At 40.2% G+C, this 22,216-nt stretch overlaps 1 protein-coding gene and 1 long non-coding RNA gene across 6 annotated transcripts in view; both read right to left on the reverse strand.

The window, feature by feature from the left end:
* The window catches only part of LOC124465535, a 43,826-nt gene extending 40,393 nt beyond the window's left edge, over window positions 1-3,433 (reverse strand). Inside the window, exons 1-2 of the long non-coding RNA XR_006955842.1 lie at window positions 3,354-3,433; window positions 2,392-2,469 (exon numbers count right to left, since the gene is read on the reverse strand). This is a non-coding gene — a long non-coding RNA (uncharacterized LOC124465535). The remainder of the gene's footprint in view (window positions 1-2,391; window positions 2,470-3,353) is intronic.
* Window positions 3,434-12,566: 9,133 nt separating this feature from the next.
* The window catches only part of LOC124465506 (multidrug resistance-associated protein 1-like), a 167,021-nt gene continuing 157,371 nt past the window's right edge, over window positions 12,567-22,216 (reverse strand). For all 5 annotated transcript variants that reach the window (XM_047017327.1, XM_047017325.1, XM_047017326.1 and 2 more), the window contains one exon: window positions 12,567-14,819. In XM_047017327.1, the coding sequence (XP_046873283.1) occupies window positions 14,711-14,819 (109 nt within the window). In that variant the 3' untranslated portion in view covers window positions 12,567-14,710. The remainder of the gene's footprint in view (window positions 14,820-22,216) is intronic.

Genomic DNA, 22,216 nt, shown 5'->3' on the forward strand with positions numbered 1-22,216 from the left:
TGCTGTGGCATACCTGGCTTTGCTAAACAGATAATCCAGTGTCATGACATACTTGATGACTATGGCTGGATTCGATCCTACGACCTTGCATTTCAAAGGAGCACGTCTTATCCCAGTGAGCTATTCTACCAGCTGGAAAATTCTGTGTTCAGTTACATTATAAAAAAAAGGAAGCCGTTTCTCCGGTGGCGAGCTTTGTCAGATTTCACCCAAGTATAAACAGCTGTAATTCAGTCCTATTTTGACATATCAAGGTTATTGTGGTAAGAATATGATTAGATTACATGCTTGTGATGACATTTCCACAGTTTCGACTCCATACGGTAAACCGTCACAGAGTCAAGGCCTCACGTCCACTTTGGCATCCTCTTTGTCAAAATCGTTTGCGCGTTATTTGTGAATGGTTTGACTCATCGATAACATTTTGATAACTTTTTGTCGGCATGGTCTGAAGATGATCTGTTACAATTTTCATGAAAATCGGAGCAACGGCCTAGGACTAGTTCGAAAAAGTTGGCATTTCTTAAAATACAAATGACGTAAAAACCATCATGACGACAATGACGTCACCGGGTTCAATCGAATCGTCTGCATCCAAGGAATCCAATGATACCTCAATTAAGAAAAACGGTCTCACGGTTCAAAAGTTGTGGGCGTAAACGCACCTCCAACTTTGACGCCTTGGTGGCGCTATAGAGCTTCAGGGATTGATATGAAACTTTGCTGACGATAATCAGGAGACCGTTCCAAATCAGTGTGCCAAATTTCAAAACTTCGCACCAATCTGTTCTGTGGGCTGCCATAGACTCCTAGTCCTAAGTATAAATATAAATCCCCTGACAATGAAACATTATCGTTACCATTATGATTATACTGCTAGACAGCTACTGTGGCATACCTGGTTTCGCTAAACAGATATCCAGTGTCACGCCATGCTTGACGACTGTGGCTGGCTTCAATCCTACGACCTTGCGTTCCAAAGCAGCACGTCTTATCTCAGTGAGCTATTCTCGCTGCTGTAAAATGCTGTGTTCAGTTACATTATTAAAAAAAGGAAGCCGTTTCTCCCGTGGCGAGCTTTGTAAGATTTGACCCAAGAATAAACAGCTTTAATTCAGTCATATTTTGACATATCAAGGTGATTGTGGTAGGAAGATGATTACATGACATGCTCGTGATGACATTCTCAAAGTTTCGTCTCAATACGGTAAACCGTCACAGAGTCAAGGCCTCACGTCCGCTTTGGCGTCCTCTTTGTCAAAATCATTTGTGCGTTATTCGTGAACGGTTTGACTCATCGATAACATTTTGATAACTTTTTGTCGGCATGGTCTGAAGATGATCTGTTGCAATTTTCATGAAAATCGGAGCAACATCCTAGGACGAGTTTGAAAAAGTAGCAATTTCTTAAAATACAAATGACGTAAAAACCATCATGACGACAATGACGTCACAGGGTTCAATCGAATCGTCTGCATCCATGGAATCCAATGATACCTCAATTAAGAAAAACGGTCTCACAGTTCAAAAGTTGTGGGCGTAAACGCACCTGCAACTTTGACGCCTTGGTGGCGCTATAGAGCTTCAGGGATCAACATGAAACTTGGTGACGATAATCAGGAGACCGCTCCAAATCAGTGTGCCAAATTTCAAAACTTCGCATCAATCGGTTCTATGGGCTGCACTAGACTCCTAGTCCTAAGTATAATAATAATAATAATAATAATCACAAAAAGAAAAGGTGCCACAGCAGCTTCACTGCTGCTTGGCCCCTAATATTAATAATAAAAATCACAAAAACAATAGGTGCCACAGCAGCTTTGCTGCTGCTTGGCCCCTAATAATAATATTAATAATAATAATAAAACTAACAAAAACAATTGGTGCCACAGCAGCTTCGCTGCTGCTTGGCCCCTAATAATAAGAAAAGGTAGAATCACTTATGTGGCTTCGCCGCTTCGCGGCTTCGCCACCAATAAGAAAAGGTAGAATCACTTATGTGGCTTCGCCGCTTCGCGGCTTGGCCAAAAATAATAATAAATATAACTGCAAGCAGTAATGGCGGATTCCTCCAAACATTGCGAACCATTGAAAAATGTATATTCTTGAAAAATTGTAACTGTATAGAAAAACCAATGCTGCAGACTTACCAATGGGATACCAAATCTGACCAAATCCAAATATGGCTGCAAGCAGCAATGAGGTGGCCAAGTAGTCAAATGACCCAGAAAACATTTTAGACATCCTTAAAAGAGGGTAACGAGTACAAGCAGCAAAAACACAACCACAACTCTACAATCAGTTAATTCACAGTTGAGTGAATTACAAAAAGTAAAAACATGGGTCTGTAACAGTTATGTTGTCAAGAATCCTCACATTCATTTTTCTAACCTCAAAAGTGGATCCTTGGTCGTCTGGAGCAGCCATCCTCTTCTTGGCTGCCATAGATCGTTTCGTGGAACGTGGCATCTAAAAAACACAGAGAAAGCATCAAAACTATTAAATATCAGATACCATACTACTGCTCAACTATATCATAATCTTACATGATTGTAACAGTTCTAGAATAGACCTTTAAGAACATATGCAGATGGTTAGGCTAAGATTCTCAAAACACCAACCTTTTTTTACTTGACACATCCAATATTTCCCTATATTCTAGTTCTACTGTGTACATTCGAATTTAACACATAACGAAGCAGATTCTAGACTATAAAAACACATTTATAAATATAGATAAATTGTTACATTGGTATGAGTCCTTGACTTTTTTTTGGACAGATGATAAACATTTTGCTACTATAGCTATGGAGAACAGACAATAGATAATTCCTGGAATTTCTGCTGCTACTTAGACGTTCTTAACAGACCGACTTCGATTGTTCGCTTAAATATGTTTCCTCGTTTCCACAACATCGAGTTATTTAACACTTGGTTAGCACTAGCCTTGGTCACAAATTTGGATTTAAATTGTCCGGACACGTTCTAACATCGTTGTTTCTCAAAACAATTAGTACTAGGCAACGGCTAGCACTACAGCTATCTTATCAAACAAGTTACAAACCTACTGTAGAACGTAACCCGTTAACGAGTAGCGTCACATATATGTGATCTTTCGAATGTGGGTCCCACTGCTAACATCACAAATAATGTTCAAAGTTTTATAGCTTGCAAACGTTCAATACATACTGTAAAAAGAGAAATCCTTAGCTCAGCTAGCCTAGCTAAAAGTTGCTAATATATGTTGTATAACACACGCCTTAAAACAGTCTCAAATAGTCTTCAAGCTATCATACAAATAACAACGCTCAAATACATGTTTTGTATGTTACTTGTAACCTTTGATTACTCACGGTCAAATAGCGAAACGATGAAAAGTTCAAAGGGCTGCAGTAGAAGTGAATCGTTATGATCAACAATGAAAGAAAATGGTAGTCTTGTCTGGGTCTTTAAGGTGGTTCCAATCAGAGCTCATATCAGAGCTCATTGGATAATTAAGGTGTTCTGTAAAGAAGCATTGCAACATTAAACTTGAACGAGCATATTTGTTAGGCTATATTATTCCGCTGCAATTAGTCATCAGAACAACAGTTGAGTGATAATGAAATGTGCAGAATGTTTCCAAACAGAAGGTGTGTCTGAAATTCAGTACGTGAAATTAGCCCAGCTAGCATGTTTCAAATATTCACCACAAATCTACTTTTCATCTTACAGTCAACTTCTTCTCAAATTTGTATACTAAACATTCTCCAGGGTCTTCATGTGAACTTGTGATTGAATCAGAGTATCAGTTTTTGACTGGCTGATGTGTAAAGCATTATTTTAGCGTTAGCGATCAATTTGATTTGCTTTATATCAATTTTTGGAGATTTGAACTTGCCTTTGCACATGGTAACATGTTTTAGTGTCTTCTACCGATATACCAAGTTTGGTGTTGATATCTCCGAGATTTGCTGAGATTTGATCCAATTTCCTGTTTGGTTGCTTTGTTGCCGATTTTGATTAGCTCTACCGGACAAACGGTTCTAAAAATCAGATATCCTTTGATAACTTTTGTGAGGGTTGCTCTGACAATGATGTGTGCCAATTCTGGGGAAGATTGGAAAAAAATTGTAGGAGGAGTAGGCTTTCAAAGGTTTTTGATAAAACTGGAAATAGCGGAAAATCTATAAAACCGGAAATTGACGCCATGGTGTGCGTTGAACTCGGCTTGATCCAGGGAATCCAATGGTACCTCATTTTTGAAAATTGGTCAAACGGTTCAAAAGTTACATGTGTAAACACAAGTCCAACTTTGACCCGTTGGTGGCGCTAGAGTGGTGTAATGGGACACATGAAACTTGGTAAGTTGGACCAAGGGACTGTCCTTAATGAGTGTGCCAAATTTCACAAAAAGTTGTCGATGGGGTCTAGGGGCTGCCATAGACTCCCATGGTACAAGAATTACAAATAATAAAACCACCAATAACAATAGGTTTCCTCCTCACGGAGGAATCCTAATAATAAAAGGTAGAAACACTTCAGTGGCTTCGCCGCTTCGCGGCTTGGCCACCAATAATAATAAGAAAAGGTAGAAACACTAAAAGTAGCTTCGCGGCTTCGCGGCTTCGCGACTTGGCCACCAATAATAATAAGAAACGGTAGAAACACTTAAGTGGCTTCGCCTCTTCGCGGCTTGGCCACCAATTATTACACTTCTTCTGTCATTGGAGTCTATGGCAGCCCCAGGAACCGTATAGTAAAAAGTTGTGAAATGTGGCACACTTATTAAGCACAGTCCTTTCTTTATATTCACCCAAGTTTCATGTCACCCATTGGAGCACTCTAGTGCCAACAACTGGTCAAAGTTGGACTTGTGTTTACACACGTAACTTTTGAACCGTATGACCGATATTCCAAAATGCTGTACCGTTGGATTCCCTGGATCAAGACGAGTTCAACACACCCTATGACGTCAATTGCCGGTTATATAGATTTCCTGCTATTTTACATTATGTGAAAAAACGTTTTTTTGCTTTTCCTCCTTAAATTTTTGTCAAATCATCCCCAGAATTGGCAAACATCATCATCAGACCAACCCTCACAGAAGTTATCAAAGGATATTTGATTTTCAAAACCGTACAGCCAATCAAAATCGGCAACAGAGCAACCAAACAGGAAGTTGAGTCATATCTCAGCTAATCTTTGAGAAATCAACACCAAACTTGGTATGCTGACTCGGAACCCTCTTGTGATGCTGTCCAATGAATTTGGTGTCATGTCATTACTGGGCGTGGCCGCAGGAATCAAAAATGTGTTTTGGCCAATAACTGTTGATTTGTTTGCCTTTATTAACTGATTCCTTTGTCTCATAATGTCTTGGGACGTCCCTTGTGTGACCCATCAGCATATGTGATAATAGCCGAATTGATGCGGCCGCCATTTTGAATTCATTGAAAAACGTTTTTTCTCTAGTCCTCCTACACATATTGTCCAATCTTCACCAGATTTGGCAGAGATTATCTTCAGACCAAGCCTCACAAAGGCCATCAAATTATTTTTTCATTTTCAGCACCGTTTGCCCGGTACAACCAATCAAAATGTGCCATTAAGCCAGCAAACAGGAAGTTGGGTCGTTTCTCAGCAAATGTTTGATGGATTCACACCGAACTTGCTGCATTTACCCGCAACCCTGTTCTGAGGATTTCTAAAGTGTTTTATGGGTCATTTGACTGCTTGGCCACCTCATTGCTGCTTGCAGCTATATTTGGTGGCCAAGCCTCGAAGCGGCGAAGCCACATAAGTGATTCTACCTTTTCTTATTATTGTTATTGGTGGCCAAGCCGCGAAGCGGCGAAGCCACATAAGTGATTCTACAGCCTGTATTTGTCTTATTCAGCTGGCTTGATAAGTCGTCCATATCCATATAAAAAAAAGGGAAATATAATTCCTCCTTGTCGAACTCTGTTACCAACATGGAAAGGAGCTGATACAACATTGTCCCATTTAACATGAAAAGTTTGATTGGCATACCAGAACACCAAAATCCTCACAAGAGGTTTAGGGACACCTCTCGCTATTAGCTTCATAAACAGTTTTTCATGACAAATTCAATCGAAAGCTTTGTAAGCATCAATAAAGCATAAAAATACAGATGAATTAAGACTTGTGTACCTGAGACAATCTCCTTCAGAGCATAGATACAGAGATCAGTACCATGTTTTCTTTTAAAACCAAACTGATTTTCTGCAGTCAGAATATACATTTCCAATTTCAATCAAATAATTCTCTCAAACACTTTAGACAAGATACTGGCCAATGCAATGGGTCGATAGTTGTCTATGCTGTTCAGTTTACCAGCCTTATCTTTAACAACAGGCACTAACAGTACTGACATAATAGAGTTCGGTAGAACACCATGAACCATAATTCCAGTGAGACACATGGCTAGAAATGGACTGAGTCTATAACTGGCATTTTTTAAATGCTCTGCAGAAATGCAATCCATACCACAAGCTTTGTTGTTGTCTAGCATGTGGATGGCATCATAAATATCTACTGATCTAACTATCAAGTCTGCAGAGATACCTTTATATTCATTATCAATTCTCACTGTGTTACTTTGAACACAATTAAATAGTTTACTGTAGTGCTCATGCCATAGATCAGCAATCTTCTCTGGACAACTAACCCCTTTGATATCAGAAGGGAGGGGAGTTCTGTTATTATTTATGATCTTGACCTCCTTCCAGAAGTCAGTAAGATTGTTATTCTGCATCTTTCTGGCCAGCGAGTCTACTCTCATTGTGTTTTCATTTCTCTTAATGAAACGAGTGCATATTTAAATCTAGCATTTGTGAGGTTTTTGTTATCAAGCAGCACTCCCTGTCTGGGTCTGCCTGCCTCTGACCAGACTCTAAAGGCTTCTCTAGCAGCAGCATGTTGCTCAGACACAAACTCATTCCAGACAGGCCGTGCGTTAGGGACCTTACTCTTGTGATTAATAAAAGGTTCACTGGAAGCATAAAGACATTTGACAATCTCATCATACATGGCACAGAGCTTTTCAGCATGATGTTAATCCTTGCAGTTCATATCCGTGCACATTAGGGCATCCCTAGAAAATGCAACATCACTATGTAAGCTGTCAGTTAATAGAGAATATCTGTGCCGAACCTCTTTGGTCAATTTTGACCAGTCCAGTTTTCTTGGGGGGCCAGCAACAAGGGTACAATCTCAACATTTAGCAGCATAGCAACTGGTATGTGATCAGTGGTGGCCAGCCCATAACACATCTCTATACTTTCCAGTGAGTCATGAGCATCGGCTGTGGTTACAATATGGTCTAGCCAGGAAGTTGTGTGCCACGTTTCACTTATATAGGTAAAACTTGTATCAGGCAATAACGCTTGATATCATTAATTTAGTTTCATTACAGAACTGCTGCAGATGTTGTGCGAATAAACGCTTATCTGACATGTCAGCATTAAAATCACCCATGACATAGACACAACATGAACTATTGTCCTCTATGAAGGACTGAATAAAAGCTAACCTGTTCTGAAATTCATCCTCATGGTCATAGGATTCATATGGTGTGTACACATTTACAATAGTAAATGTATTTTCATTGTGATTAAACTCCAACCCAATAGCCCAGTCAACGTTAAGCCACACCACCTTTACCGTTGGGTCATATTTTATGTTCCACAGTATAGCTACACCACCAGCTATCCTCCCACAAACCATTCTCATGCTGAGATCGGTAGTGGACTTTCCAGCACCATGAAACATCTTGTGTAGGGAGTTCAATTTGTCCAGATCTTGCTTGGCCATCCAGGTTTCTTGAAGGCAGACAATGTCACTCTCGTCCAGCAATGTGTCCACCACCAAACGTCTTGATCTATCAGCAGCAGTATGTCCTACTCGGAGGCCACGAGCGTTGTAGGATACAACCCGCATTAATGATCTACCACGGACCCATCAGGGCAGCTGGCCGGTGTGTCTGTCTCCCTGGTCTCTACATATAGGCCTACATTCATCCCAGCATCATGACTGAGCTGAAGCTCGGTACCCTGAGAGCGGGGGGTATGCTCTGGTCGAGCTTTTTTGAAAGTATAGACCAAGGGTAATTACCACACCACAACTGTCCCACCATTACCCATAGGTGGCGCTACATTCCACGCCCTAAAGCACAAAGGCTTTCTGGAATGGATAGGCCAACCAAGCCCCCTCCCTTCACTCCTTGGGTTGAAATAAAGGCCCTTGTGGATCTTGATGGTATTATATTTCAGATTTGGTATCCCATTGGTAATTCTGCAGCATAGATTTTTCTATACAGTTCCAATTTGTCAAGAATATACATTTTTCAATGGTTCGCAATGTTTGGAGGAATCCGCCATTACTGCTTGCAGTTATATTTATTATTATTATTCTTCTTAAGACTGGGTGTCTATGGCAGGCCCTAGAAGCTCTTGGTCGAAAGTTGTAAAATTTGGCACACTCATTAGGGACAGTCCCCTGGTCCAATTCACAAAGTTTCATGTCCCATACTTTGGCACTCTAGCGCCACCAACGGGTCAAAGTTGGAGTTGTGTTTACACACGCAACTTTTGAACCGTATGTCCTATTTTCAAAAATGAGGTACCATTGGATTCCCTGGATCAAGCCGAGTGCAATGCACACCATGGCGTCAATTTCCGGTTATATAGATTTTCCGCTATTTCCGGTTTTATCATAAACCTTTGAAAGCCTACTCCTCCTACAATCTTTGTCAAATCTTCTTCAAAATTACCAGATATGCTCTTCAGACCAAGCCGCACAAAAGTTATGGTAGAGCATTTTGATCCCCACAACCGTTTGTCCGTGAAAGCCAATCAAAATCAGCAGAAAAGCCACCAAACAGGAAGTGAAGTCATATCTCAGCAGTTCTCTGAGGCAGTGACACCAAACTTGGTATGCCTACCTTATTCTGAGTATGTCTTTCAAAAATTGTGTCATGTGAGTAAAAGGGGGCGTGGCCGGAAGCATAAACGTGTTTTAGCTAAAAACTGTTGAAGTGTTTACCTTAATAAAGTAATTTCTTTGTCTGTTGATGTCTTGTGAGATATCAAGCTTGAGCATCGATAATATTTCATAACAACCGGATTGACGCGGCCGCCATTTTGGATTTCATGGAAAAAGGTAAAAACCTTTCACACGCCACAAATTTTGTCCAATGTTTACTAAATTTGGCACAGATTATCTTCAGACCAAGCTTCACAAAGGTGTCAGATGGATTTTCCATTTTCAAAACCATTTGTTCGGTAGAGACGAACAAATCAAAGGCGGCGGCGAAGCCGCAAAAGACAAGTGAGAGCGTAACTCAGCAACCATTTGTGCGATTGTCACCAAACTTGGGTTCCATCGTTCCCACGTGGAGCAGAGGAGGCCTGTGGTGTTATACCAGAAAAAAAAACACTTTGAACACTCACTACTTTGGAACGCAAACAGATATTTCAACCAAACTTGGTGTGTTGCATGAGTGCAAAAGGTTGTTGTAACTTAATTGTTGCGCAAGTGCTATGGAGGCCATGTCTTGCTCTGGACTGCTTGGCCCCTCCATTGCTGCTTGCAGCTATATTTATTATTATTATTACACATCTTCTTCTGCCATGGGAGTCTATGGCAGCCCCTAGAACCACATTGTCAGAAGTTGTGAAATTTGGCACACTCTTTGGGACCAGTCCCCTCATCAATTTCACCAAGTTTCATGTCTCCCATTCCAATCATCTAGCGCCACCAATGGGTCAAAGTTGAAGGTGTGTTTACACATGTTACTTTTGAACCATATGCCCCATTGTCCAAAATGAGTTATTGTTGGATTCCCTGGATAAAGACTAGTTCAACGCACTCTATGACGTCATACACAGTCATATAGAATCTCCGCCATTTTGAATGTTAAGGAGAAATGTTTTTTCGCTACTCCTCCTACAATTCTTTTCGAATCTTCTTCATAATTGCCACAGATGATCTTCAGACCAAGCCTCACAAAAATTATCCCATGGAGCTTAGATTTTCGCAACGTTTTGTTAGTTACAGCCAATCAAATTCAGCAACTGATACGGTTAAAGGGAAGTGAGGTCATATCTTAACGAATCTTTGATGCATTGACTCCAAACTTGGTGTATGGATTCATGACCCTGTTGTTCAGGATCCAAAAAAGGTAGTGTCATTTGAGCTCTAAGGGGCGCTACAATAGGCAAAATTGTGTTTTGACCAATAACTGTTGATTTGTTTGGCATATTTAAGTCATTCCTATGTCTCGTGACATCTTAGGAGATCCCGCGTCTGACGCATGTTAACGCGTGATACCAGACGAATTGTTGAGGCCGCCATTTTGAATGAATGAACAAAACTTTTTTCCTTACTCCTACACAATGTATCCAATTTTCACCAGATTTGGCACAGATTATCTTTAGACCACAATCACCTTGCCATGTAAAAATATGACTGAATTACAGCTGTTTAAACTTGGGCCAAATCTGACCATGCGTGCCACAGGAGACACGGCTTCCTTTTTGTATTCAGTAACTGTACACAGTAATTCCCAGCGCTGACAATGGCTCACTGGGATTGACGGGCTCAGTTGAAGTGCAAGGTCGCAGGTTCAAATCCAGCCAAAGTCTCAGGCATGTCATGATACTGGTTTATGTGTTTAGTGAAGCCAGGTATGCGACAGTAGCTGTCGAGCAGTATAATCATAATGGCCACCATAATGTTTCATTCTCAGGGGATTTATACTCATGAAGAGTCCGATTTATTGTGCTTTGTAGATATAGTGAATCTACATCTAGCCAGTGCATCGGATTTCTTGCATCATAACTTCTGAACAGATTTGTCATAAATCACAAGATTGGTCTCTTCTGATTCTACGTGGCATACCAAGTCAAAATATATCACATTGTCCCGTGTCCACCATTTTGGGCGTCGGCCATTTGGAATGTTCATAAAAACATACTTTTTTGAACTCCTCGTTCGCCGTTTCTCCTATTTTCATGGACATGTAATCAAATCATTTTCAGACTACAATCACCTTGATTTGTCAAAATATGACTGAATTACAGCTTTTTATACTTGGGTCAAATCTGACAACGCTTCCCACAGGAAAAACGGCTTACTTTTTTTTACACAGTAACTGAACACAGTAATTCCTAGCACTGAGAATAGCTCACTGGGATAAAACGGGTTCCTCTGAAGTGCACGGTCATAGGTTTGAATCCAGCCACAGTCATCACGCATGTCATGATACTTGTTTATCTGTTTAGTGAAGCCAGGTATGCCACAGTAGCTGTCTAACAGTATAATCATAATGGTAATGATAATGTTTCAATCTCAGGGGATCTATACTCAAGAAGAGTCAGATTTATTGTGCTTTACAGATATGTGTCCTCTAACCTCTAGGGGGGCGATCCCATGTCTGACACATATTAACTTGTGATAACAGCCAAATTGATGCCGCCATTTTCATTAATTAATAAAACGTTTTTGTCCTACTCAAAATGTATCAAATATTCACCAACTTTAACAGAGATTATCTTCAGACCACAATCACATTGACATAGGACTGAATTACAGCTGTTTCAACTTGGGACAAATCTGACAACCGCTTGCCACAGGAAAAATTCCTTATATTTTTACGCAGTCACTGAAATATGATTTCCAGCACTGAGAATAGCTCACTAGGATAAATTGGTGTCCTGGCACATCAACGTCAGAGGTTCAAATCCAGCCAAAGCTGACAAGCTTGTCATGTCTCTGATTCTCTGTTTAGCGAGACTATAAGCCACTGCAAAGAAAGCCAGGTAAACCGCAGTCACTAGATGTCGAAAGTTTCTTCTGGGTCATCTGACCTGCTTGGCCACCACATTGCTGCTTGCAGCTATATTTGAATTAATCATTTTGCATGGGATAGCTCACACGATGAAATAATGTTTATAAGTTGTGAAGAGTATGACTGTCACTGAGAATCAACTAATCAGTTTTGATCAGCATCCATGTGCATGCAGTTATTGTGCACAATTGTAGACAATTGCACTTACTCTTTTGCACATGTGACAAACGCAAACAAATTGCTTAAATGAATAAGAAATTCTAATCTGGTGTGAAATAATAAACTAATTGTTCAGAGATTAGAATTTATAGTTTTGAAAAAAAAGATTCACATTTTAGAATTCAGTCAAAGCAATTGAGAGAAAAATGTATTGTATTTGTTGATATTCAGTGTCTCAAATTGCTATACCTTGATGTTGTCGTCTTGGATAGAATTGTTCTCTTATGGTGATAAATTCAATACAGCAATACCGATCTTGCCCTCTTTTGTTAAATCTTGTCAATAAATAAAGTGTAGAATGAGAATTGTCCAATTGTTTATCATCCATCCTAGTTTTCTTTTTTATACCACAGGGGACAGGACTACCATAGACAATATCGAGGAAATTAAACTTAGGACTAGTTCAACTACATTCTCTAGGTCTCTAGGAAACACACAAATTACATATAGAGAGAGATCTAGAAAGATAGAGCATTTATAAAACAGGTTAACAAAAACCATTTATTTTCCTTTTAACACATTTACATTTGTTAAGAAAAAAGCACACTTAAAAACTAGTGCATGTACACAAATATCAAATATTAATGATATCCATATACTTACAAATTATATAAATATGTAACACTGGTATTTTCTAGCTTTTTCCCCCCCAAACGATTTGCCACTCTATGTTCTGGAATACAGACAAAAAGTTGTTCTTTATAATAAAACTTCCAAAAGAAAAAACACACTAGAGTAAAGAACAGTTTTCTTCCAGATCTGTTGATATCCAATGGCAGCAATGTTGGTTACCAATGACCAAACATCGTCATTGGTAGCCAAGACGGAAGATAGTGTGTTGACCTCTGTGACTCTGGAATTGACCACTGAACAAAAACGTGTCTGCCTAGACACTGGAGCAGAGCGGAGGAGACTAGTGGATATAGTGTGTTTGTGTGTGTTTCATAGTAAACAGTGTATCAATGTAAACATGCATGCTCAAATCCAGAATAAGACACACCCTTCATGTTTCCTGGATTTTCTACTCTGACACACCTTTAAATAATTATGCTCAAACATTGTGTTTCTATCTATGACTAACGTGACCTAAATAGTTTGCAACAAAATCCAGCCTACGCAGCAATTTGATGAATGGCGAAAAAATATAAAGCCCTATAGCTCCAGTGGTCAAACACAACCTACTAAAGTAAATGTGTGTCAATTTCAACAGCACATTAGGACTATAAAACCAGCCCTGAAGAACGGACTGTTGGATGGATCAACCAATTATCTTGATACCAGAATTGACATGACTATAATGCACCTGGACTAACAGGCAAGAGGATCGCTTGACCTAATCAATGGCTATGAGAAATCCATGAAATAAAGTACTGAAAGATAAACAAAAGTGTAAAACAGACAGCCGATAGTCTTTGTAGGCCAAACATTTTTAGAACCCTGCTTACTCAAATGTGTTAGCAGTGACCGTATATATTTAGCCAGCAGGCAATGGTAAAAGAAAGCCCCTAATGATTTGGTTCATAAGACATTCTGCTCAACCAGGTGTCTATAGAGTACTGTACCAAAGCAGCCAGAGACAAACTGTTGAACATTTCAAACTAGAACATAGATACCTTCATTAAAAAACAGGTTTCCAGCCACGTGACCCCGCACTAGCTTGTGGCGCTAGGCAAGCTGGATGAATAACATGCATGTGGCTCTGTAGAAGGCTTGGGCCCTGTTCCAGCTGTGATAAAAGGATGGTTAACTTTCTTTCTTCCTCAATCACAAATTTGTTTACAACTGAATATATTTTTCAGCAAATCATATACCGCTTGGTAACTTTAGACAAGGAGAGGAGAAAGTGAAGGACACATTTAGGGGGTACAGTTGGAACAGGGTAACGGAGGCTCCTCCAACAATCTAAGAGCACCTGAGAAGTAGTACTCTAAAAGAAATACACTTTGGCTCAGTCCCAAATTGACACCTGCTGTAGCCCCTACCCCTGTACAGGTCTTCTTAATCTGAAATTATTTCATAGGTTTTACTGTAGGGTTGAATATGATTACATTGTAAACGGTATAGCCTGTCTGGGTGGGGTGGGGTGGGGGGGATTGTAGTAGCACCAAGTCATGTCTAAGGAAGGCAGTGTCTATTTCAAGTCCCCTGAACTTGAGGTCAATAGTCACCAGTGTGGGTTTTGACCTCTCTCCGCTATAGAGAAGGGGGCAGGTGGTAGTAAAGAATTTAAATTAAATATCCACCCCTACTAAAGAGATGATTAGACAGATTTCACACTCACTTATTGTAAGGAAACAACATTGCACACCGTCAAATAAATAAAAAAAGATGTCAAATGTTCTTTTACGTATTCTCCTTTGTCCCAAAATCCGTTTCACAGGACAAATCCAATTTTTCAACTCTACAATGGCAACAATGGCAATCAAGATGGGGGATTTATCTCAAAAGTCCCCCATAAAAGGAGCAGGATGTCAAAAAACAGGAAAAAAAAAAACATCCCACTAAAGCAGCATTTGGGGTGAAACCCTTCAGGAGTCTTTAAGGGATAAAGAAGCATGGTTATGAGACAAAATGCTCTGTTACACAGAACAGACACACACTTGGGTGAGGGAACAATGCAATAAATTCTTCGGGCAAAAGTCAAACCAGTCCAGAGTCTTTTGCCATCCTGTAAAAGATCCCTCTCTTTGAGATGAGGGTGGAGGGAGAGTCAAACTCGGCCATCTTCCCCTTATCCAAGACCAGGACCCTGAGGATCAGAATGCATCAATAAGATGTGTGTGTGTGTGTGAGGATTAAACATCACAGTTTCAGTTTGTGTGGTCCTAGCAACATTTTACATTAAGGTTACATTAAATACCGCACAATACCTTAAACATTATAGTTACATAGGAATTGGTATTTAATTCAATGGTATTAAGTGTTAGCGATACAGATTATTACAAAAGTATTTGGGCAGGGGGAGGAGGGTAAGGGGATGTTGTAAAGGGGCAGTTGAAGGTTGTGTTACAATAACAAAATGGTAACATCCACTTACCCCTGCAAGGCATAACCTCCCACCCTACAACACCCTACTTGATGTACCACTTTACTGTACTTTTGGTGACAAATAGTTTTTTTTATTTTATTTTATTTCTCCGGTAGGAGAAAACCTATTGTTTTTGTTAGTGTTCTTATTAGTGTTCCTCCGGTAGGAGGGAACCTATTGTATTTGTTAGTATTCTTATTTTTCTTCTTCTCCATGAAATGGCTCAATAGCTCAAAAAGTCCTTGACCCGATGTTCTCAAATTTGGCCCAATGATACAACAGGTCACTCACTACTCCCAGACCGCTTATGACCCATGTACGCCCATAGGTGGTGCTATAAGCCACACCCAAAGTCTGAATGATTTACCCAGCGCCCAATTACTCCAAAGTACCAGAACATTGGTATACATGCCTTATTTCTCATGAAGAACAAAAAAGTCTTAAGGACCCATAAGGTCCCCATAAGGATGGATTTTGCTGTACTGTCCAAATTTGGTACAACCTTATAAACCATTCTCCTCATGAACCATAAATCCAATCAACTTGAACTTTCTTACAGATGTGTAGAATACATGGGTTTATGTAGGGTCAAATGGAATAAGAAATGCAATAGAGAACTGACTTGTAACCTTATGCTCATGAGTTCAAATCCCCATTCAGCCTATTGTTGTCGGCCAAACATGAAGTAGTTTTGCTCTCTGTTGTCCAAGTCTCGATCTTCTACAGTGTACATGTTTATAATATTTTGCCATTTTGCAAAGGCACCAGCTCGCTGCTTGCAGCTATATTTATGGTTCCCTGTTGTTATTGGTGGTATTATTATTATTATTACAATGCTGGTTCCATGGGAGTCAATGGCAGCCCTTAGAGCAGAACTGTAAAAAGTTTAGAAATTTGTCATGTTGAAACTGCAGACCATTAGTAACTACCATACCAAACGTGGGTCACTTTAGACAATAGGTGGTGCTACAGGCCACGCCCCAATATGTCCATTTACAAAGTGATGCCATTTGCAGGCCATAAGTCCCAACATTCTGAAATTCATTACATATGCCTTATACATATGAAGTTGGAACATATCTCAGCAAATCTTTGAGATATCAACACCAAACTTGGTATGTCACAAGGAAGACACTACCACATGTTACCATGTGCAAAGACAACTTCATATCTCCAAAGATTATTGAAATAAAGCAAATTGAATTTAGGGCTAATGCTAAAATAATGCTTTACACATCCGCTGGTCAAAAAGAGATAGGCATATGCGACCAAAATTTGAACGAGTGTGACTAAACATTTTCCCAGGTCGCACGGTGCACCTAATCTCCTCGCATCCACTGCTTCTCCAGGAACGAAGCATTTGTTTCTTCTTTGACGGAACTCACACTCATGGTTGGATCATATCGTGGTCTGAACTAATCAGAGACAGAGATGGGGCAGGTCTTTGCCTCTGATTGAGTGGTCCAGATATTCCTGTAGGCCTACACTGTTCCGTGCTGTGTGATTGAAATTACGACCTGAGCACCAGAGAATCAATTATGGCAGACCTGAGCATTGTACGGCCCACAGGCTGTCCCAATCCGGCCCGCATGAGGTAAATAAAAATAAATAAATAAATGTGTTGAGCGCTAGTAAATATGTAGTCCTGAAAGAATAGTGATCAGGCGATTTACATATGTGCGCTTGCGCAACCTCGCAGACAGGAGAGTTAGCTGTTGGTTAGCCCCCCTCGAAAATGAAAAACAAAAGGTTGATACAGAATGTAGAGTTTTTAACAAGACATGGACTTCTAAAATAAGCTCATTCAAAATTCTGCAGCTAGATTATTAACCAAAACTAAAAGGAGAGAACACATTAGTCCTGTCCTAGCTACTTTACACTGGCTCCCTGTTACCTTCAGAATTGACTTTAAGGTCCTTTTCCTCATATACAAAGCTCTACACGGACAAGGACCTAGCTACATTGCTAGCTCCCTTATAAACTACACACCAGCTAGAACACTGCGATCATCAAATGCAGGCCTATTAGAGGTCACCAGAAGCAGTCAAAAGAAGATTGGTGATTCGGCCTTTGCTAATTATGCCCCAAAACTATGGAACAAATTACCCATAAATATTAGGGAAGCAAACACGCTAGACATTTTTAAAAGACCGCTTAAAACCTACCTTTTTACCGAAGCATTTAAGTAATTTTATCTCAGAAGGGTTTTACTACTTTTATTAGTTATATTATTGTTGCTATTTTAATTATTACTTTTATCACTTGTATTATTGTTTTTATTGATTTTATGTAAAGCACCTTGAGCTACAATTCTTGTATGAAATGTGCTATATAAATAAAGTCTTACTTACTTACTTACTTCTAAATATCTGTTTACTGAGGTCCAAATCAAAGCTGTGTTCTTAGTTTGCTACGGTCGCAGTGTTGAAGGATCATAATTTGAATTGGCACTGAGGGAATAAAGAAAAAAACTAACGCGGACATAATAAGAACTTGACTGATTCAGTGGGCGCGGGCTGATGGTTTGCTAGTTAAATTGCAGACCCGGATCATCACCTCTCAGCTGTCCTTCGCATATCCACCTGAGTTACGGAGCTGGGCCATGGAGCACCCATAGAGCTAGGATTTCGATGCTAGGGAGAGTGTGGCAAGCTGGTTTAGCCAAGGCCAAAGGGCAAAAAAGCCAAATTACAGGGGTTGGCCATCTGAAGGGCATGCGACAGCAAGGGGGGACCCGCTATAAGACTTTGAGCCATGAAACGTTAGGTCGCTAGTAGCTAGTAGCCATTCTAGTCTAGTAGCCATTCTGTGGCTAGTTTGGCCACAGCTAATTCTACTGTTAAAAGAAACAGAAGGTCTTCTTCTTCAGAACTATACAGTTGAATCAACCAAACACAGCTTGGTCATTTTATCGTCTTCTTTGGCACAATTAAACTAAGGACTAGACTTTTAAGATAGCATGACCAAAGCAATTTGATGAGGGAGGGTCCTCCATAGACGGTTGCTGACAGAGAATTTCAGACAATAACTTAAACATAGTCTTGCATTAAGAGTTAAGTCAAAAAATTGAATAAATGTCCCAATGGTTGTTGAAACTCATTGCTCTGAGTTGGTGCATGTCAATTTAGGCATAAGTCCATGAGTGGTGATATTTGACAACCTCAAACAGCCACTGGGTCTGCCACTGGGTCTAATGAAAAGGCTCTCGTCTTGATTTACAATGCAGCTATGGGATATTCTAGACCATTGGGGTGCCAAGCTGGGCCCAGTTGAACTGTTAGAAAGGCCAGTTACATTAAACATTATTGTTGTCTATGCTTCATAGGAGTTATTGTTGTCAATGCTTCATAGGAGTGGCGAAAAAGAGAAGCAGAACAGTGGAACAACATTCCACTACCATGATCTCTTATTCACTCTCATCTGTGTTGTATATCTTTAACTGCTATAGTATGGGCCTACATGAAAGTTTCAAAGTCAAAGTGTAGTACTGCAGAATAGAGGAACTGGGAAATGGGTGCTGTTGTGGAAAGTCCCAAAAAACTGTGCAGAATGGGCAGAAAATTATATTAGTTTTATATCAAGCACCAATTGGAGAAGAGGCTAAAGGATATTTGCAATTGTAGTAGGCCATTGATATGTTTTAAAAGTTCAGGGGTGTAATTTGTTGGATAAGAAGCCCCAACCTCCTACTCCAGAGACAATTGATGACAGATAGGTGCTGACATTGGGCCCTATCTTGCACCCAGCGCAATAGACTTAGCCAACGATGCAAGTGTCATTCCTAGTTTGCACTCGACGCAAAGCCGACTTTGCGCTCCACAGACGCACGTCGAAATGACTTTGCATTCCCGTGGGCGGTTCAGCGAAAAAGGAGGCGTGTTCCGGCTCAAACGTTCCCTGGTGCTATTTTGCAGTTTCCGAAAAACTATTCCGCCACTGACCAGGAAAAACGTGGGGCTAAAGTCAATGGCGTATTATTCAGATGCTATAACGGCACTATAAGGGCGCAAGCTTGGTCCGTGCGCACTGCTGGCGAGGCCAGGGTCTTCTTTCTGCGAAGCTACTTTACAGTGTTTAGATTTATGGCGTGTCACATTTCTTCAATGATTATAAAAAGATTTTCATGAAAAATCTCTATGTATGTGAACTTGATTTGTTACAATTGTGGCCATTTACTCCCACGCCTGTTTAACCGAAGCTATTTTTTTTTTCTTTTTTCTCCCATCTCCATCAGGATCAGAATCAGAATTCGGTTTATTCGCCATGTAGCCTATGTTACACAAACACAGAATTTACTGTGGCAGGAAGGCGCAAACAATAAACATGTAGGGCCTACCGATCTTAAATTAAGTTAAAACGTACAATAGTAAAACTAATTCTAAGAACTAAACAATTTACAAAATACAACAATTTACAAAATAAAATATACATAAAAATAAGAATTTGAATAAGCAGCATGAGAACTGCTCTGCTTTTCCCATATAATGTAATTTCTCTATCTTTTACGGCCCTGACGAGAAAGTCGGTCTCCTCGGCTGTGAACCGCTCCTGGCGTGCGCGTGGCAAATCAGCCGTTATAATAGCAATCCGCCATGGAACAAGCGCTGCTCTTAAAGGGAATGTGAGATGACGCTCTGATTGGTTTATTGCACGTTACGCCCAAACCACACCCATTAGAAATGTAGCTCCTTCAGACCAATTCATTTTTTATTTACGGCAGGCGCAAAGTCATTTATCCCGCCGGTATAATAGCAACAGCGGCGGAGTCCCGCCCACAAAGTTACTTGCGCTTTGCGTTTTGGTACTTGCTTTTCAGATCGTCAAAATAGGGGGGTTTAACTTAAACATAGTCATGCATTAAGAGTAGACCCATTAAATGTGTAAATTGATGTCAAAAAGCCAGTGCCCTGAGTTGGTGCATGTCAGTTTAGGAAAAGGTAGCCTTTTAAACATCTAGGGTTTTTAATTTTTAATTTGATTGGAACTATCTTTTAGTTGGATTTGACATTTAACAGACATTTAATTCATTTAGCATAGTTTTAACATTAAGAAAACCATCTGAAATGTCACTGGAGATTTTCAAGATGGCCACCAAAATAGCATTGATAATGACATTTTGGGCCCTATTTTAACAATCTGAAACGTAAGTATCAAAAGGTGAAACGCAAGTGACTGTGGGCGGGACTCCGGCGCTGTTGCTATTATACCGGCGGGATAAATGACTCGCATTTATGATTCGCATTATGTGCCTGGCGCAAATCTAAAATGGGTTGGTCTGAAGTGGCTACATTACTCATGGGTTTGGTTTTGGCGTAACGTGCAATAAACCAATCAGAGCAACATCTCACATTTCCTTTAAGAGCAGGCGCGCTTGTTATCTTGCGGATTGCTATTATAACGGAATTTGCCACAATTGTTAAAAATCAAGTTCACATACAGAGACTCATTGAAACTCTTTTCAATCATTGACATGGAAGAAATGTAACGTAGCTTGCAGGAAAAGGAGCCTGGCCTCGCCAGTAGTGCGCACGAGCCAAGCATGCACCCTTAAAATAGCATCTGAATAACGCGCCATTGACTTTAGACTAACTTTTTCCTGCTCTGTTGCGGAATAGTTTTTTGCAAACTGCAAAATAACACCAAGGAACATTTGCGCCGGAACACGCCCCCTCTTTTCGCTGAACTGCCCTGGGAACGCAAGTTCCTTCCCTAATTTACCGACGTGCGTCTGTAAAGGGAAAAGTCTGCTTTCCGTTGAGTAAAAAATAGGAATGATACTTGCGTCAGTGTACAAAGTCAATTGCACTGGTTACAAGAAAAGGACCCCTTATCTTTTTTAGATTGAGTTGTTGTCAAATTACTATTATAAAAGTTCAGAATGGTCACAATCATCTTTAGCTGTGAATACTCTCACACAGTCTTACAAATGACTTTGAGTAATGAACATTTGTCTTTTTTGGGAAACCAGCATTTCGGATATGACGTTTGAACGTCATGGATGTGACCCGTCTGGACCAGTCTTGTGCAAATTACATAAACGCCTACATGAATAGTGATTTTCAACATTAAACTATTAATTAGGCACTGAAATTAAAAACATTGAGTTACAAATAAACTGTGTGAAATACCCCCAAAACACAGTCAACGACCCCTTTAAGACATCTTTGATCGAAGCTATCAATTCTACCTCAGCTTGATCCGACAGGTAGCGCGAGCAAATTACAGAGCGCCGCCTTAATGCCTAAACCAATCGAGTCCCTCGAACACTTTCGAGTTGCCTCTCTTGTAGGAAGTAAATATTACAAACATGGAGCGGGGATCGACGTTATGGCAAAGACAGTTACGGCAAGATAATTAGGCTACTCGAAATTTCTGTATTACTGGAGATGTCGATCGTTGAAGTTGTTTAGGCTATATCATGTTACCCATGATTCCGACTATAATCATGACTGGAATGTCTGTTTCACTGAAACACGTCGGTGAAAGGGGTTATAACAGCCGAAAACACGATTGTTAGCTTTGCCGTTTCATTTGAGAACGTTTCCACTGTGTTGTGAATCTGTGCAGTTCATGTGTAATCAGAATCAGAAGTATTTTATTCGCCATGAATGTTTGCACAAACAAGGAATTTACTTTGGCAGGGAGGTGCAGACATTAAACATATAGGAATATTGAAACTTAAATATGTGGACTAACTATACAAAAGGAGCAAAGTCTAGCTAATACTAAGGGGGGTCTAGCTAATACTAAGGGGAATAAAAAATATAATATAAGTAGCCCTAATTTACAATCTAACCTAAAAATACAGATATTGCAAACGATACAATAGTGCAAATTGAAATGTGCAGGGTGTCATTGTGCAGATTGTGATTTAAAGTCAGTATAAATCCTTGGCCTTGTTAAAGAGGCCAACAGCGGATGGGAAGAAACTGTTCTTGTGGCGTGAGGTTTTGGTCTTGATGGACCGCAGCCTTCTGCCGGAGGGGAGTAGCTGGAACAGGGAGTGTCCAGGGTGGGAGGGGTCGGCCACAATCTTCCTCGCTCGCCTCAGGGACCTCGAGGTTTGCAGATCCTCGAGGGAAGGCAGATTGCAGCCGATCACCTTCCCAGCAGTGCGG

This window comes from Hypomesus transpacificus, unplaced genomic scaffold (genome assembly GCF_021917145.1).
Source record: "Hypomesus transpacificus isolate Combined female unplaced genomic scaffold, fHypTra1 scaffold_52, whole genome shotgun sequence".
Lineage (NCBI taxonomy): Eukaryota > Metazoa > Chordata > Actinopteri > Osmeriformes > Osmeridae > Hypomesus > Hypomesus transpacificus.